Source organism: Anomaloglossus baeobatrachus, chromosome 2 (assembly GCF_048569485.1).
Source record: "Anomaloglossus baeobatrachus isolate aAnoBae1 chromosome 2, aAnoBae1.hap1, whole genome shotgun sequence".
Lineage (NCBI taxonomy): Eukaryota > Metazoa > Chordata > Amphibia > Anura > Aromobatidae > Anomaloglossus > Anomaloglossus baeobatrachus.
In genome coordinates, this window is record NC_134354.1 from 800,372,538 (window position 1) to 800,391,528 (window position 18,991).

The window sequence follows — 18,991 nt, forward strand, 5'->3', positions numbered from 1 at the left end:
CTCTGGTGATGGGAGGATGTGGAGCGCCTGCTGCCGTGTTCCTCTGGTGATGGGAGGATGTGGAGTGCCTGCTGCCGTGTTCCTCTGGTGATGGGAGGATGTGGAGCGCCTTTTGACGTGTTCATCTAGTGATGGGAGGATGTGGAGCGCCTGCTGCCGTGTTCCTCTGGTGATGGGGGGATGTGGAGCGCCTGCTGCCGTGTTCCTCTGGTGATGGGGGGATGTGGAGCGCCTGCTGCCGTGTTCCTCTAGTGATGGGAGGATGTGGAGTGCCCGCTGCCGTGTTCCTCTAGTGATGGGGGGATGTGGAGCGCCTTCTGCCGTGTTGCTCTAGTGATGGGGGGATGTGGAGCGCCTGCTGCCGTGTTCCTCTGGTGATGGGAGGATGTGGAGTGCCTGCTGCCGTGTTCCTCTGGTGATGGGAGGATGTGGAGCGCCTGCTGACGTGTTCCTCTAGTGATGGGAGGATGTGGAGTGCCTGCTGCCGTGTTCCTCTGGTGATGGGAGGATGTGGAGCACCTGCTGCCGTGTTCCTCTAGTGATGGGGGGATGTGGAGCGCCTTCTGCCGTGTTCCTCTAGTGATGGGGGGATGTGGAATGCCTGCTGCCGTGTTCCTCTAGTGATGGGAGGATGTGGAGCGCCTGCTGCCGTGTTCCTCTAGTGATGGGGGGATGTGGAATGCCTGCTGACGTGTTCCTCTAGTGATGGGAGGATGTGGAGCGCCTGCTGCCGTGTTCCTCTAGTGATGGGGGGATGTGGAGTGCCTGCTGCCGTGTTCCTCTAGTGATGGGAGGATGTGGAGCGCCTGCTGCCGTGTTCCTCTAGTGATGGGAGGATGTGGAGCGCCTGCTGCCGTGTTCCTCTGGTGATGGGGGGATGTGGAGTGCCTGCTGCCGTGTTCCTCTGGTGATGGGAGGATGTGGTGCGCATGCTGACGTATTCCTCTAGTGATGGGAGGATGTGGAGCGCCTTCTGCCGTGTTCCTCTAGTGATAGGGGGATGTGGAGCGCCTGTCATCGTGTTTCTCTGGTGACAGGAGAGGATGGGGAGCATGTAATATCTTGTTCCTCTGGTGATGGGAGGGCATGGAGCACCTGTCGCCAAATTTCTTTGGTGATGGGGAGATGTAGAGTGTGTTTCGTCATGTTCCTTTGGTGACGGGGATTGTGGAACATCTACTGCAGTGTTCCTCTGATGACAGGTGGGTGTAGGGTGCCTGCAACCATGTTCCTCTGGTGACGGGCGTATGTGGGGTGTCTGCTGCTGTGTTCCTCTGGTGATGGAAGTATAGGAAGCATCTGCCGTTATGTCACTTGAGTGATGGGAGGATTAGTGCCTGCCACCAGGTTCCTTTAGTTCAGGGAGGACATGGGGCACCTACTACCGTGTTCCTCTGGTGACAGGAGAACATGGAGCCTGTATCACGGTGTTCCTCTAGTGACTGGAGGATGTAGAGCTTTGTTCCTTTGGTGACTGGAGAACATGGTTATAGAGCATCTGCTGCTGTGTTCATCTGGTGATGGGAGGATGTGGAATGTGTTTCGTGTTCCTCTGGGGAAGAGAGAATATGGAGCATCTGCTGCTGTGTCCCTCTGAGAACATGAAGCACATTTTGTCATATTCCTCTAGTGATGGGAGGTATGACTCCTGCCTCCGTGTTGCTTTGGGGATCGGAGGATGTGGAGCGCCTGCTGCCGTGTTCCTCAGGTGATGGGGGATGTGGAGTGTCTGCTGCCATGTTCCTCCGGTGATGGGGGGGATGTGAAGCACATTTTTTCCATGTTCCTCTAGTGATGGGAGGACGTGAAGTGCATTTTGCCATGTTCCTCTGGTGATGGGAGGTATGGATCCTCTGCCGCTGTGTTCATCTGCTGATGGGAGGATGTGAAGCACATTTTTTCCGTGTTCCTCTAGTGATGGGAGGTATGGATCCTCTGCCGCTGTGTTCATCTGGTGATGGGAGGATGTGGCGTGTGTTTCGTGTTCCTCCAGGAATGAGAGAATCTGGAGCATCTGCTGCTGTATCCCTCTGATGATGCGAGGACGAGGAGTGAATTTTGTTGTATCCCTCTAGTGATAGGAGGAGCTACAGTGGATTGTATGTGTTCCTCTAGTGAAGGGAGGACATGGAGCTTCTTGGACATCTTTTGTCTCTTCTCTTATTTTCAGGCCACATTCTGGATCTATTGGTCACTTTTCAGAGGTTCTGGGTTTTCCTGACTCGAGTTCAGCATGAGTTGGAGCTGTCCGTGCTGCGGTCAGAGATGGTGAGTGTTGATGGCACAGAATGTACATCCTTGTCATAGTGAGTTAGGGGCCTGTCCACACTGACTTCCTTGTGTTGCTTTCAGGACTTGCAATTCCAGTCCGTGGACCAGAGTTACCGCTCCTTCCTGGAAGTCACACTCCTTGATCCACTGGTATTGTCCGTCCTGACCCCAATCCGGAGGCGAGAGTGGCAGTTTTATGGTGATTCTTTGTGCTCTGCCCTTCAGAGTGGCATCAATGTCATGGAGGAGATGATGGAGATGACAAAGGATGTACTGAGTGTCTCACGCTGTGACTTCCCACGACTTTTCTTCCTCAGTGATCAGGATGTGGTTGATGTCCTCGCTGCCTCTCCTGACCCTCCTGATCGGCTGTCCTGTGCCCTTCTCTGCTTCCCACAGTTCTCTGATGTCATCTTTCACACTGAGTCTACAGGATCGTCTTCCTTCCCACTTATCAGCAGCAATGTGACTGTGGCTGTGATCGGGAAATGTGGAGAAGCCCTGGAGTTAACATCGCCTGTTACATGGAACCCCAGGACAGTCTCGTGGCTGATAGAACTGGAACACAAAGTGGGAAAAAGTCTTAAAGAAGAATTCACAGCGTGTCTAACAGACGGTCGGCAGAGTGGCCTCCTCCAGAGCTTGAATCATGAAGACCTGAGGCACTGGACACAGCGCGGCAGGTCCTACCATCTCCAGTGCTTGATCGTAACGGAGGAGGTGGTGTGGTGTGAAGATGTGGAGACACTGATCCTCACCGACCAGAGGTCACGGCTCAGAGACTGGCACAATATGAAGGTGGAGATTCTGTCACAGATGCTAAGACACAGGACGAGACCAAAATGCCTTTCTGACCTTCAGGATCAGACCTTCTTATCTGCATGGATTAGCCTGGCCGTTCTGCAGCGGGACAGGACATTAGTTCTTCTGGATTCGGGGATACAGACACAGGATTCCTTCTTGTGGGCCAAGCTGATGAAGTATCGGGCACCACCACGGTTAGAAGCACAGGCGGATGTCAGCGGGACAACACTTACAGCCCACACAGAAGAATCGAGGGTGCCCACACCTCCTCTGTGTGTTGTGGATGTGTTGGGGCATCTATTACCATATGAATATGAGTATGTCGGGTTAGACCTGGAGGTCATGAACTCGGCAGTCTCGGATAGGACCTCTCTGGGGGTGATCCTGGCACTGGAGCACTATCAGTGTGGGGCTGTGATCGGGTACGATGATGGCCTCAGGACCCAGACTCTGCTGTCTCTCGGTGGTGCCCTCGGGCGTCAGGTAGTGGTGTTGAAGTGCTGGGCCGGGTTGAATGTTGCCCGGCTGATGCTTCATCTGCAGGGTGCTCTTCAGGCTGGCGCATGGCTCGTGCTGGACAATGCCCACAAATTGAAAGGCAATGTGCTGGCATCACTGGGACAAACACTGGGTGACATCCAGACATCCTGCCAAGCTTTGATGAAGGAAGAAGATTGTTTGGAGCATATGGACAGAAGAGTGGCGAGACCACAACACATCCAGGTGGAGGATAGACCATGGTCAGTGGTGAGGGGCTATGGCTGCTTTATCACTCTCCCTCACATGCACTCCTCTCTCGTCCTGCCGGGTAACCTCCGTCTTCTCCTCAGACCAGTATCGTTTTGCCCTCCGGACCTGCAGAACATCACAGAACTAGCTCTTCTGTCTGCAGGTTTCCAAGAACATTCACTTTTAGCCAAGAAGTTATCCTTCGTCCTCGGACTGGCCCAGGAATCGGGAGCAGTGACTGCGGCGAGTGCCCTTCCTCTCCTGAAAAGCATAATCCAGAAAGCCATAGTGTCACTACGGTCAGATGGAGAATCCATGAGGGCAGCTGGAGATTCGGGCCAGCAACGATTATCACCAGGCCTGGGCTTAAATGGCAGCAGACAGAGTGAGAGCACTGGTGTACAAGAGGAGACAAGTGTGGTGAGAGCTCTCCTGGCCTCATCCCCTTGGTCCAGTCATCTGATGGACGTCCTTAGACGTGTGTTCCCCATGTCGGTGACCTTGTTTCCCGGCAGTCAGACCATGGCTCAGCTGTCCCACGCAGTACAGCTTTACCTTCATGAAGCAGGGCTGGAGGGTCACACTGAACTCAGTCATAACGTTACCAGGCTTTATCAAGCCATACAGCAGAGTCCCGGAGTCCTCCTGACTGGTCCTCCAGGCAGTGGTAAGACGACATGCTGGAAGACTTTGCAACGGGCACTCAACCATCTGGCTCCCAGTGAAGGGAGCACAAAAGCAGCCGTGAATGCTACCATTGGCCCATCTTGCCAAACTGTGCACTGCGTCCATCTCTTCCCCAATAGTCTAAGTGCCGCTGAGTTCCTCGGAAGAGGCACAGACAAGGACGGTGTAATCATCAGCATCCTGCACAGAACAGAGTCTGCAGTCCAGAAGTGGGTGATACTGGACGGGGCAGCCGCCCCCAAGTGGGTAGAGCCCATTTCTTGTCTCTTTGGCCCACAGCCCTTCTTAACATTGGCCAGTGGTCAGCGACTACACCTCACTAACAGGATTAGGTTGATTTTCGAGATGATAGACACTGCGGCCCTAAGTCCTGCTGTGTCTTCGCTCTGCAGCATTGTACACTGTGGGGGCCAAGAAATATGGAGGGCGATACTGACTGCCTGGCTGTCCAGCATGAGATACACTATCACACGGAGCACTCGGCATCAGCTGCAATCTCTTAGCGAATATCTGATACCCAGAACCCTCTGCTTCCTGGAGGAACATGGCACCTCTATCCTGTCTCCTCACCACAGCGCACATGGAGTCCACCACGTTTCCTCCTTCTGCTCCATCCTACAAGCTCTGCTGGACCAACATCTCTGCCGGGACAACTCCCATTGTGTGCCAAAGCAGGCTGAACCCCGGGCAGATGATGAAGATCCACAGGGAACACATGGATCTGAAGGTAGGTTCATCACTGTAAGTAATGGACAATGGTTTAGATTCGGGGCTCGTTCATCCATTCTCCCTCTCTGCAGATGGAGCGCAGTCCCCTGCAGCAGCATCGATGCTCCCTGACAGCGACCAGCGGGCACAGACCTGCTTCCTCTACGCCTTCATCTGGGCATTTGGGGGTCTCCTCAATCCCAGGTAAGAGAATGGCACAACTGTTACATATGTATATGCCCCTCCACCATTCCCATGAGCAGAAAGGCTTTGTCCGGTCCTTTGTCAGTTTACTGTGACTACACGCTGTCAGGAATCTCGGTGCCAGCAGAGGGCGGTCATGTGAGCACAAGTATGTGATTTCCATACTCCCAGCCACATTCAGACTAGACGTGAACAGCCTTGCTCAGTACAAGTAAATTCAGAGGTGGAGCAAGTCTAGTCTGCAGATGGCCGCGTGTACACAGATGGAATACTTCACACGACCACGCGCTTCTGCCTGCACGACGGACAATAAGTTCTTGTATTAGCAGCCAACAGCCCATACTGTATGTACAGCTGTATACTGCCGGCAATATCTCGTCTCTAACAGTGATCATGGGGTTCTAATGGGCTGACATGAGCGCTGGGGTCTGCTGGTGGACCCTCGTGTCTGCGTTTAATGGAGACTGTGATTTCCGCTGTACGCTGCGGTGCTGTGGATGGATATACTGTATATTCTCCAGACAGAACGAACAAAGGGAAAAAAGCTTTCAAAATCTGGAATTAATGAAGGTTTGGCCGGCTCCAGCCTCTCCACCATTAAGAATGACATCCGTACGTGAGGCCCCTGTACCCCGTCATAGAAGCCGTAATGAAGGAAATCACAACCCAGAATGGCCATATCCCATCGTTGTTGTATTTTATCTCCACATCACTGTATCCGTTTTTGTTTTTTCCAGTATGAGTTGTTTTTCACGACGCTTTATATTTTACTAGTAAATGTAGTGCAAAATGGGAAAAATTCAAAGTGCGGCAAAAATGCAAAAGAAAATCAGAATAGTGCAGTGAGACGGCTGTACGTAGATCCCGCGGATGACCGCGATTACCACAACACCGAACATGCAGAGCGTTGTATATACATGGTGAAAAAAATGCAAGAAGAGGCCGATGAAAACGATTCATCTGCCCCAAAGCTGCAGATAAGAACAATGGCTCGCCACGAGAAAAGCCCATCAAAGGATAAGTGGAAAATCACCGGCATCAGAAAGCGGCGGCACAAGAACACGGCACCATCAAAGGAAAAGCGGAAAATCACCGGTATCAGAAAGCGGCGGCACAAGCACACGGCTCAATCAAAGGAAAGGAAAAACGGAAAATCACCGGCATCAGAGAATGTGGTGGCACAAGAACACGACTCCATCAAAGGAAAAGTGGAAAATCACCGGTATCAGAAAGCGGCGGCACAAGCACACGGCTCAATCAAAGGAAAGGAAAAACGGAAAATCACCAGCATCAGAGAATGTGGTGGCACAAGAACACGACTCCATCAAAGGAAAAGTGGAAAATCACCGGCATCAGAAAGCGGCGACACAAGAACACGGCTCTATCAAAGGAAAAGTGGAAAATCACCGGCATCAGAAAGCGGCGACACAAGCACATGGCTCCATCAAAGGAAAAGTGGAAAATCACCGGCATCAGAAAGCGGCGACACAAGCACACGGCTCCATCAAAGGAAAAGTGGAAAATCACCGGCATCAGAGAAAGAGGCGACACAAGCACACGGCTCCATCAAAGGAAAAGTGGAAAATCACCGGCATCAGAGAAAGCGGCGGCACAAGCACACTGCTCCATCAAAGGAAAAGTGGAAAATCACCGGCATCAGAAAGCGGCGGCACAAGCACACTGCTCCATCAAAGGAAAAGTGGAAAATCACCGGCATCAGTAAGCGGCAACACAAGCACACTGCTCCATCAAAGGAAAAGTGGAAAATCACCGGCATCAAAAAGCAGCAACACAAGCACACTGCTCCATCAAAGAAAAGTGGAAAATCACCAGCATCAGAGAAAGTGGCGACACAAGCACACGGCTCCATCAAAGGAAAAGCGGAAAATCACCAGCATCAGAAAGCGGCGGCACAAGCACACGGCTCAATCAAAGGAAAAACGGAAAATCACCGGCATCAGAGAATGTGGTGGCACAAGAACACGACTCCATCAATGGAAAAGTGGAAAATCACCGGCATCATAAAGCGGCGGTATAAGCACACGGCTCAATCAAAGGAAAAATGGAAAATCACTGGTATCAGAAAGCGGCAACACAAGCACACAGCCCCATGAAAGGAAAAGTGGAAAATCACCAGCATCAGAAAGCGGCGACACAAGAACACTGCTCCATCAAAGGAAAAGTGGAAAATCATCGGCATCAGAAAGCGGCCACACAAGCACACGGCTCCATCAAAGGAAAAGTGGACAATCACCGGCATCAGAAAGCGGCGGCACAAGCACACAGCCCCATCAAAGGAAAAGTGGAAAATCACCGGCATCAGAAAGCGGCGGCACAAGAACACGGCTCCATCAAAGGAAATGTGGAAAATCACCGTCATCAGAAAGTGGAGGCACAAGCACACGGCTCCATCAAAGGCCCTCTTCACACGCACGTGTCTCCGGTACGTTTTAGGTCCGTTCCTGCACGTACCGGAGACACGGGCAAACATACTCCAATGTTAATCAATGTATGGAGTTACACGTGCGTTATTCCATACGGTGCGTGTGTCCGTGATACATTTGTTTGTCTGTAAAACACGGATGCATGTCCGTTTTCCTCACGGAACACGCCCACTCGCACCCATTAAACTCAATGGGTCCGTGAGCACACGTACGTGACACGGATGCATCTCCGTATGCTCCGTGTACGTTTTGTGCTTTTTTTCTAGCGATGTCGGTCATTCTTCTGTTTCTGTGTATGTCGGTCTATCTCCCTCAGTCCGTCGGTCGGTCTCTCTCTCTTGTCTGTCCCTCTCAGTCCGTCGGTCAGTCTCCCCCCTCTCTCATACTCCCCGATCACCGGCGCGGCGCTGCACAGCTGTTAAAAAAAATCCGGCGGCTTTTACTATTTTTAAAAAGCCGGCCGCTCATTATTCAATCTCGTATTCCCTGCTTTCCCCGCCCACCGGCGCCTATGATTGGTTGTAGTGAGACACGCCCCCACGCTGAGTGACAGTTGTCTCACTGCAACCAATCACAGCCGCCGGTGGGCGTGTCAATATTGAGCAGTAAAAAAAAATAAAAAATAATTAAAAAAACGACGTTCGGTTCCCCCCAATTTTGATACCAGCCAGGGTAAAGCCGAACGGCTAAAGGCTGGTATTCTCAGGATGGGGAGCTCCACGTTATGGGGAGCCCCCCAGCCTAACAATATCATCCAGCAGCCGCCTGGAATTGCCGCATCCATTAGATGCGACAGTCCCGGTGTAATACTATTGTATGTTTGAGGATTTCGATAGCGTTAGGGCAATGACAGCCAGAGACGAGTTTGTGGTACAAGATGTTTTTATGATATGTAACCACGGTAGATACACAACGGAAATACACAGTATAACAAACACAAACAAATACCTTTCTGAAACGGAGCGAAGGGGATTCCCGGGGCCACGCACCGGACTCCCCCAGGGAGACCACCAGAGCAAACCCCTATACAGGGACTGTCCGGCAATCAACCCCGGAAGGCCTAAATGCGGTGCAGCCGGGACACAAGGGGCAAGCGGTAAAGTCCAGAAGTGTCCGTACGGAATGAAAGTCCAGAATGGTTATGAACCGGAAGAAACCGGGCAGACGTGCCGACAAAAGACGGCAGACGGAGTCCGGGCACAGTTGAAGAAACCGGGTATGGTCCAGGAGTCGGTCGGTAGATTTCCAGGAGGATCCAAAGGTAATCAAGTAGCAGCAGCAGCAAAGCAGGAGCACACAGCAAGCAGTATACTCAGGCACTGGACTAAGCTTAGAGGCGGCCTTTTAAGCAGCTGGACAGGAAGTAGGGCAACAGAACACAAAACTCCATGTTAACCGAGGGCAAGCTTTTTCAAAAGAGGACTGGAAAACCCGGAAACCTGACACCCGGGACTGTACCCGGTTCATCCCGAATTGCCCTGGTGCGGTGGCAATCGGGGTAATAAGGAGTTAATGGCAGCAACCCATAGCTGCCACTAAGTCCAAGATTAATCATGGCAAGCGTCTCCCTGAGATAACTTCCATGATTAACCTGTAAGTTAAAGAAAATAAACACACAACGAAAAATCCTTTATTTGTAATAATAAACAAAAAAAAACCACCCTCGTTCACCACTTTATTAAGCCCCGAAAACCCCTCCAGGTCCGGTGTAATCCACGGAGGTTCCGCGACGCTCTCAGCTCTAATACATCGGAAGCTGACAAGAGCTGCAGTACAACACCGCCGCTCCTGTCAGCTCCACGCAGCAACTGAGGTGAGTAGCGTGATCAGCGATGATGTCATTCAGGTTACTCCTGGCCACCGCTGGATCCTCCAACTGTGACTGCAAGTCGCCCGAGTGACAGCGATGAAGTCACAGGTGAGTTGCGGTCTCAGGTGGAGGACTACAGCTGGCCGCGGGTATCCTGAGTGACGGCAGCGCTAATCGCGCTGCTCACTTCAGTCACTCAGGGGATTAGCGGTCACCGGTGAGTCCTTCACGGGTGACCGCTAATCAGTACGCGACACACAGAGCCGCGGGATGACAATGAAGTCGGGTAAAGTTCACCCGAGTTCATTCTCATCACGCATCGCTGTCTGCTGTCAGCCGGCATGTAGCAACGTCATTGTGCATCACACACGGAACATTTCACACGGGCAACACACGGACATTACACGGACGTATCTCACGCACACACGGCTGGCATACGCAATCACATGGATGTCACACGTACCGGAGAAACTGCCATAAAATACGGAACACTGACCCGAAAAACGAAACGTAAGACATGCACGTGTTTTTCACGTGCGTGTGAAGGGGGCCAAAGGAAAAGTGGAAAATCACTGACATCAGAAAGTGGAGGCACAAGCACAAGGCTCCATCAAAGGAAAAGTGGAAAATCACCGGCATCAGAAAGCGGCGACGCAAGAACACGGCTCCATCAAAGGAAAAGTGGAAAATCACTGGCATCAGAAAGCGGAGGCACAAGCACACAGCCCCATCAAAGGAAAAGTGGAAAATCACTGGCATCAGAAAGCGGAGGCACAAGCACACGCTCCATCAAAGGAAAAGTGGAAAATCACCGGCATCAGAAAGCGGAGGCACAAGCACACGGCTCAATCAAAGGAAAAGTGGAAAATCACCGGCATCAGAAAGCGGCGGCACAAGAACACGGCTCCATCAAAAGAAAAGTGGAAAATCACCGGCATCAGAAAGCGGAGGCACAAGCACACAGCCCCATCAAAGGAAATGTGGAAAATCACCGGCATCAGAAAGCGACGACACAAGAACATGGCTCCATCAAAGGAAAAGTGGAAAATCACCGGCATCAGAAAGCGGCGGCACAAGAACACTGCTCCATCAAAGGAAAAGTGGAAAATCACCGGCATCAGAAAGCGGCAACACAAGCACACGGCTCCATCAAAGGAAAAGTGGAAAATCACCGGCATCAGAAAGCGGCGGCACAAGAACACTGCTCCATCAAAGGAAAAGTGGAAAATCACCAGCATCAGAAAGCGGAGGCACAAGCACACGGCTCCATCAAAGGAAAAGTGGAAAATCACCGGCATCAGAAAGCGGCGACACAAGAACATGGCTCCATCAAAGGAAAAGTGGAAAATCACCGGCATCAGAAAGCGGCGGCACAAGAACACGGCTCCATCAAAGGAAATGTGGAAAATGACCGGCATCAGAAAGCGGCGACACAAGAACACTGCTCCATCAAAGGAAAAGTGGAAAATCACCGGCATCAGAAAGCGGCGGCACAAGAACATGGCTCCATCAAAGGAGAAGTGGAAAATCACCAGCATCAGAAAGCGGAGGCACAAGCACACAGCCCCATCAAAGGAAATGTGGAAAATGACCGGCATCAGAAAGCGGCGGCACAGGCACACGGCTGCATCAAAGGAAAAGCGGAAAATCACCGGCATCAGAGAAAGTGGTGGCACAAGCACACGGCTCCATCAAAGGAGAAGTGGAAAATCACCAGCATCAAAAAGCGGCGGCACAAGAACACGGCTCCATCAAAGGAGAAGTGGAAAATCACTGGCATCAGAGAAAGTGGTGGCACAAGCACATGGCTCCATCAATGGAGAAGTGGAAAATCACCGGCATCAGAAAGCGGCGGCACAAGCAAAAGAAGTCGTTTTGTGAATTTAATCTTTTTTTTCACCATGGAAATAAAACCCTTCTGTATGTCTGATCTCGCCGTAACCTCCCTGACCTGTGAATCCCACTGCCTGGTCATTCGCACTGTCTATGAACGCCCGAAAAACATTGGTGGAATTGCGTTTTTATGTTTTTCCATTTTGCCACACTTGGAATTTGTTCCCGTTTTCCAGTACATTGGATGGTAAAATATACTGCACCATTAAAACGTACAACTCATTATGGAAAAACAAACCTCATACAGCGATGGACAGAAAAATAACATCAGAAAAAGCGCCTATTGGGAAGGGAAGCTGGAGCTGCCCGAATAGCGCACAATGAAAATGAACCCAGAACAGATGTGGAAGATGCGTACAAGGGAACCGAGGCAGCCATGTGTCTACATACATAAACCCCACGCCAGCAATGAGACCCTCACCACAGCCCGCACCAGAGACCCGCAAACTGAACTACCAATGACCTCATAAATGAGCCATAACAGCGGGTGGGATGTGCACCGCTCCGGACTCCTGCCCTCCTCACCATTCACATGGAACTTGAGAAGTTGAGAAGATCCTTCAGGGTCTCCAATGTAAGACGAGGGGCGTAACGTTCAATCCAAGTAACTGGACAGACTCCTGGTGTCCCAGAGGATTTCATACTAGTTTATGGATTTAAGGTTTCAGTTCCACATGTTGATTACTTTGTGGCATCTAAACTTGAAGTTTAAATATTACCTCTAAGGGTCCAGGGGATAATACTTTGATTTAGTCATAGAAAAATCCCCAATTGTGAAAATATTAAATTTTTATTCAGTTAGAAAATTACCACCAATATGTGCACATAGATATACAACTCAATTGTCTTACGCCAATTAAATGGCAACCCCTGATCTTGAATATCAAGACCAGGGTTTACAAATAACCAAAAAAGACAAATTGATACAATTTAAAATACATAACCATGGTGTTGGTTCACAGCAGGACACATTGCAATAACCAAACTTAACTTGGTATCTCCTAATGGAACTATGTTGGCACAGCGTGCTTATCTGTAGTCCCAATCAAGGATTTTCATCCAGGAGTATCCATATGACGTTTGGAAAGTTAGTCCTTAAGCAGGTATAGTGAACCGCCAACTATATAATAATCAAGACGTCTCCACCTCGACGCGTTTCCCCACGCTAGGACACGTGGTTCATCAGGAGGCTGGGAAAATAGGTACGATCTTATCAGCTTTATGACAAACATACATAGACCACCAAACATAGATTTAACAGCACATGTACAAGGTGAAAGATGACAACAGCAATAGATAAATAACTCACTTGTCAGATAATATAGTTTCAGGTATGCAGGTCCATGGCGCCAGACAGCAGATCAGCAGCATAGCAGTAAACACTGTCTTGATAACATGCTCCCGTCCTCCAGGCGTCATGGAGCTGCATACAATACACCACCTTAAATAGCCCTCCCCTGATTTAGACAGCTGTGGGGAATCCCTGACTTCCCCCACACAGCGTCACTGCAGCAGCAGCTGCGCAGGCGCCGGCCCATATCACCACTGCGCATGTCCGGGCAGTATGACACGGAGGAAGAAAGCCTCCTCTCCTCGCATCGAGCAGGGCCCTCCTCCCCATGAGCTCACGCGGTCACATGATCGGAGGTAAGTGCCCGCCCAGCAAGGAAGCTCTCACACTGCCCGGTAACGCCCATCACATGACTCATAAGGTCACATGATCGGAGATAAGTGACCGCCCAGCAAGGAAGCTCTCACACTGCACGGTAACGCCCATCTCATGACTCATAAGGTCACATGATCGGAGATATCGGACGTCACCGCAATAAGAGATTCAATCTGCCATTACTTTAGAAATAATATAAATGCAATTGTACAGCAGTCATAATCGCCCCCAATTAGGTGCACAGCAGCCACAATAGATTCAGTGAAACCATAGCATCTACGATGACATAAGGGCCCTGAAAAGGCAGCATAAAACAGGGCAATTTGATCATATGGCAAAGGTCATTACACAATACATATATCTGACCATTATACTATATCATTCGCATATAGTCGGTCCCGGTCCATACTGACAGAGTACACACCATAGGAATATAGTTAATAGGTCTAATATTGGCAGAAAGCCATATACCATAGTATTTTAAATATACCAGATCAATTCATTGACTCAGATTATCAGAAACTACACGACACTTGAGAAAAGATACTTCAGATAGTTCCATAAATATGGATAGTCCCCAAAAGGGGATACAGGCTCCCAAAAACATGGCACCTACTGTCTAAACTACAGGGACCTATCAAATTTTTGCACATTATGTGGGGAGGAAGCAATTAAAGGAGAGCTGCTCATTGAGCCCCACCGGAGTAAGTGATACTAGTCTGAAAATCCAAGCCGATTCCCTTTGTAACAGCACTCTGTCGAAATCACCACCCCTCGGACTGTGTTTGACGAGCTCCAATGCTGAGAAACACACAAGTTTTGTGTCACCTTGGTGCACACCATTCATGTGTCGAGCAATCGGTGTATCGCGTTTATTTCGTATATCCGACAGGTGCTCTCCCACACGTCTCCGAAGCTCACGCACGGTTTTCCCCACGTAGTCAAAAGGACACGTGCAGGTGGCCCTATACACAACACCCGTTGTCTTGCAGTTAAAGAAATCCCGTAAATAGAAAACCTTCCCATTAGCTGAGCTTTTCACCATCTTGCAGCGTTCCATCGATTCGCAGAAACTGCAGTTACCGCATCGATACATACCTACCACCTGTCTATCTAGCCAGGTGCCTTCTGGGCGTGGCCCCTGATACATACTGTGTACAAGTTTATCCCCTATAGACCGACCTCTCCTATAGGTAATACATGGGGTCTTGGGGATAAACTTGGCCAGACCAGGGTCCGCCCTTAGCACCCCCCAATGTTTTTTGATTACTCCAAAGACACGTTCGGCCTGAAGATCGTAAGTACCGATAATGCGTAAGATGTTCTCATCCTCTTTTCTATTTCGTGGTCTCATCAAAGAATGTCTATTAGTGTTTTTAGCAAAGGCATAGGATTGCTGCAACACCTGTCTAGGGTATCCTCTATCCAGAAACCTCCCAAACATGTCCGACGCCTGCACCCTAAAATCAGATTCCCTAGAGCAGTTCCTGCGGATACGCAGAAACTGCCCTTTGGGAATCCCTCTCCTAAGGGGAAGGGGATGATGACTCTCCCATTTTAGCAGGGAATTAGTTGCCGTCGGTTTCCTATAGGTAGCAGTCTGTATCTTACCATTTTCATCCTTCGATATAGTCAGATCAAGGAAGGTGATACAGTTCTGATCACAGGTATAGGTAAACCTTAACCCCAAAGCATTCTTATTAAGAGACCCAACAAAAAGCTCAAAATCATAAGTCGATCCAGTCCAGAGGATAAGGATATCATCAATGTACCGGACCCATAGTCCGATACATTGATGAAATTCCCCATCCTCCCCCCCAAAAACCACCGTTTCCTCCCACCAGCCCAGGAATAGATTTGCATAACTGGGGGCACAAGGGCTCCCCATTGCAGTACCCCTGAGCTGGTGGAAGTACTTGGTGTTAAACAAAAAATAATTATGGCGGAGGGTGAAAGACAACAGCTCTATAATAAGAGTATTGTGCCTCATACACTCAATGGATCTTGTCTTCAAGAAGAAATTAACTGCCTGGATCCCTAAATCATGAGGAATAGAACTGTACAACGCCTCGACATAAATGGAGGCCAGAATTGTATCTGGCCCCACACTGATGTCCTCCAAGATCTGAAGTAGGTGCGGGGTATCTCGTACATACGAGGGTAAAGATGTAACAAAGGGCCTAAGTACCCTATCAATATATATACCGACATTCTGAGACAATGAATCAATGCCTGCTACAATTGGTCTGCCTTTTAGAGGGTCTAGGCCCTTATGCACCTTTGGTAGGGCGTAAAAAACAGGTATAACAGGAAATTGAGGAGTCAAAAATTCCAGTTCATTGGATGATATCAAATTATTTTGCTTAGCACACTCCAAAATAGACACAAGAATATCAGTAAATATTTTGGTTGGATCAGAGGGAATCTGTTCATAAGTGTTCCGATCACCGAGAAGGGTCTGGCACATACTTAGATACCTAGAATGGTTCAGAATAACAAGGTTCCCCCCCTTGTCGGATTTTTTGATAACCAAATTGGTATTTTTAGATAGAGAATCCAAGGCCTTCAATTCTTCTTTAGTCAGATTATGATTATAATCATAATGGCCTTGAAATCCTTGCGGAATCTTTACAAGATCGTCTTGCACCAATTTCAAAAAGATATCTACACTAGTACAACTCTGTATTGGGGGGGATCTTTTACTCGGTCTTTTTAAAGTAGTAAAAGGTCCCTCCCCTCTCTTTTTTGAGCCATCCTTCAACAAATCCGTCAAGGTTTGGAAACATTCATAATCCTTGTGACGGGGTGTACATCAGAGCAAAGAGAGACAACAGGCCGAGGATGATCCAACAGGTTTACTAACAGGAATACAGGAACAGCACACGACAAGTCCAAATAAAACAGATTCGGGGGCACCTCCCGATAATCCAAAGTGCCAGATCACAACGTAATAGTCCTTTTCAGAGTCCCTGGATTTTGGCAGGCTCAGGTCGGAGCTTCCCTCCTCCCACTCTATGTCCTAGGTACTGGACTTCCCCCATCCCCAATTGGCATTTATCGGGTCGAATAGTTAGGCCGGCTGCAAGAATCAGGTCCAAAATAATGGCTACTTGATTCAGATGTTCCTCCCATGTGTGGCTGAAGACGGCGATATCATCCAAGTAGGCACAAGCAAAGTCATCACATCCCCGGAGGATCTGATCCACCATTCTCTGGAAGGTGGCCGGGGCATTTTTCATTCCAAAAGGCATGCTTAGAAATTCATACAGACCAAAGGGGGTTATAAAAGCGGACCGTTCTCTCCCTTCATCCGTTAGAGGGATCTGCCAGTATCCCTTACTGAGATCCAAGGTAGTGACATATCGGGACCCAGCCAGTCGGTCTAGAAGTTCGTCAATACGAGGCATTGGGTAAGGATCGCTGACGGTATGGTCGTTTAGTCGCCGATAGTCCACACAAAATCGAGTACTCCCATCCTTCTTGGGTACTAACACCACAGGGGAGGCCCAAGGGCTATGGGAGGCCTGGATTACCCCAAGCTGTAACATCTCCTCCAGTTCGTGCTGCATGGTGTTTCGAACTGATTCAGGTACCCGGTAAGGAGCCAGTTGTATGGGACGGATGCCCTGAGTGTCCACATGATGTTGGGTGACGGTGGTTCGACCTGGTTGGGATGAGAAAGCAGCCCGTCTCTGTTGAAGCACTTCCAGCATCTGGATTTTCTGTAAGGAGTCCAGGTAATCTCCCAGGGGAACCTGTTCCACAGTGGATGGGGCTCTCGCTGCTTCCACGAGATCAGGTAGAGAGTCCTCATCCTCTTGACCATCTTCTGAAGCCAACCGACAGCTTGCTATCATTGGAATGTTCCGGTCATGGTACTCCTTAATCATATTCACATGGACAGTCTTTTGCCTTAGCCCCTGATCATCTAAAGCAAGAAGGTAATTGGTATCATTCAGTTTTCTGAGAACCCGGAAGGGACCCTCCCATGTGGTCTGCAGTTTATTCTGCCGATGGGGAACAATCATTAAGACTTGTTGTCCTTCTACAAACTCCCGATAGCGTGCGTTACGGTCATACCATGTCTTCTGTCTGGTTTGAGCCATACGCAAATGACTCTGTGCAAAACTAGCAAGTTGGGCCAAGGTTTCTCGCAGCTTTAGGACATAAGGGACAACAGGGGTTCCTGTATCTTCAACTTGCCCCTCCCAGTATTCCTTGAGCAGGGTTAAGGGTCCTCGGACCTTTCTTCCATAGAGTAGTTCAAAGGGGGAGAACCCAGTGGACTCCTGGGGAACTTCCCGATAGGCAAACAAGAGATGGGGTAGGTACTTCTCCCAGTCTGAATCTCGGTCCGTGAAGGCCCTCAGCATATTCTTCAGAGTGCCGTTGAATCGTTCACAAAGTCCATTTGTTTGGGGATGATACGGGGTCGTTCGGATCGCTCGTACTCCACAGGTGCGCCACAGACACTGGACCAACTCTGACATAAACTGGGAGCCTTGGTCCGACAAGATCTCACTGGGGAATCCTACTCTGGTAAAAATAATAACCAAGGCCTCGGCCACCTTGGCTGCAGAGATACTTGACAAGGCCACGGCTTCTGGATATCGGGTGGCGTAGTCCACAACAGTGAGAATGTACTGCTTTCCAGATTTACTTGGTTTAGCCAGAGGTCCAATGATATCAACAGCTACTCTTTGAAAGGGTTCTTCTATTATAGGGAGCGGTTGCAGGGGTGCCTTTGGGTGATCTCCGGGTCGCCCTCTACGCTGACATATGTCACAAGTTCGGCAGAAATGCGCCACTGCTTGGGAAATCCCCGGCCAATAAAAAGTTTGAGTCAATCGTCTCTCAGTGCGGGTTTTGCCTTGATGGCCAGCCGTAGGAATGTCATGAGCCAGGTGTAATAGGGGAATTCTGTACTTCTGAGGAACAATCAGCTGTTTGCTATAAGTCCAGGGCTTATCTAGGGAGTCGGCATTGGCAACCCGATACAGAAGTCCATTTTCTCTGATAATTCTTTCTCCGTTTTCCCCTAGCTGCCCTATTTCAGCCCGAGTTCTAAAACTAGCAAGGGTGGGGTCAGTCTCTACTTCTTGTCTAAACTGAACTTTATCCCAAGTAACATTCATATTATCCCCACAAGAAGAATCACTCACCGGCTGTAATGGCAGTTCTGGTGGCCTCAGTTCCATGGATGGGTTGTACACGTCCACATGGGCTGCTCTCTTGGCTTGACTTCTGGTTTCCGCACCGACAAAGTGGCAATGAAGATTCCCCACATCATTTCCTAGAAGAACGTCTGCAGGGAGGCCGCTCATCACACCGACCACACATTGTTTTGCCCCAAAGCCATAATCCAGGGTCACACTCGCTCTTGGAATATATCTCTGGGTACCTCCTGCCAGTTCAATGGCAATTCCTGGTCCCTTTTGAATTGCTTGTGGTTGAATTACTCGGGGATCGGCTATGGTGAGGAAAGCCCCAGTGTCACGGAAGCCAACAACTTTTTGGCCATCCAGCACGACCTCCTGTAGATGTTTGTCCTGAAGATCAGAAGAACAGGTGGCTGGAGCTCGCACCCCATAGACTCCGGGTAGGGGAGCCAGGATATCTGAGTCACTTGGCAAGTCATCAGGCACAGAATCCAGCTCTTCTCCTGGTGAAGGTGTCTGTAGGTAATGAACAGGCAAAGGCGGTCTGTAGCTGTTCTGTCTACGAACACCTGGACATTGGAATTGCATGTGCCCAGGCTGCCCACATCCATAACAT

General features: G+C 49.7%; 1 protein-coding gene across 1 annotated transcript in view; it reads left to right on the forward strand.

The window, feature by feature from the left end:
* DNHD1 (dynein heavy chain domain 1) overlaps nt 1–18,991 on the forward strand; it is a 355,748-nt gene that overhangs the window by 154,368 nt on the left and 182,389 nt on the right. Inside the window, exons 19-21 of the mRNA XM_075334063.1 lie at nt 2,171–2,250; nt 2,353–5,218; nt 5,292–5,403. Of these exons, the coding sequence (XP_075190178.1) occupies nt 2,171–2,250; nt 2,353–5,218; nt 5,292–5,403 (3,058 nt within the window). The remainder of the gene's footprint in view (nt 1–2,170; nt 2,251–2,352; nt 5,219–5,291; nt 5,404–18,991) is intronic.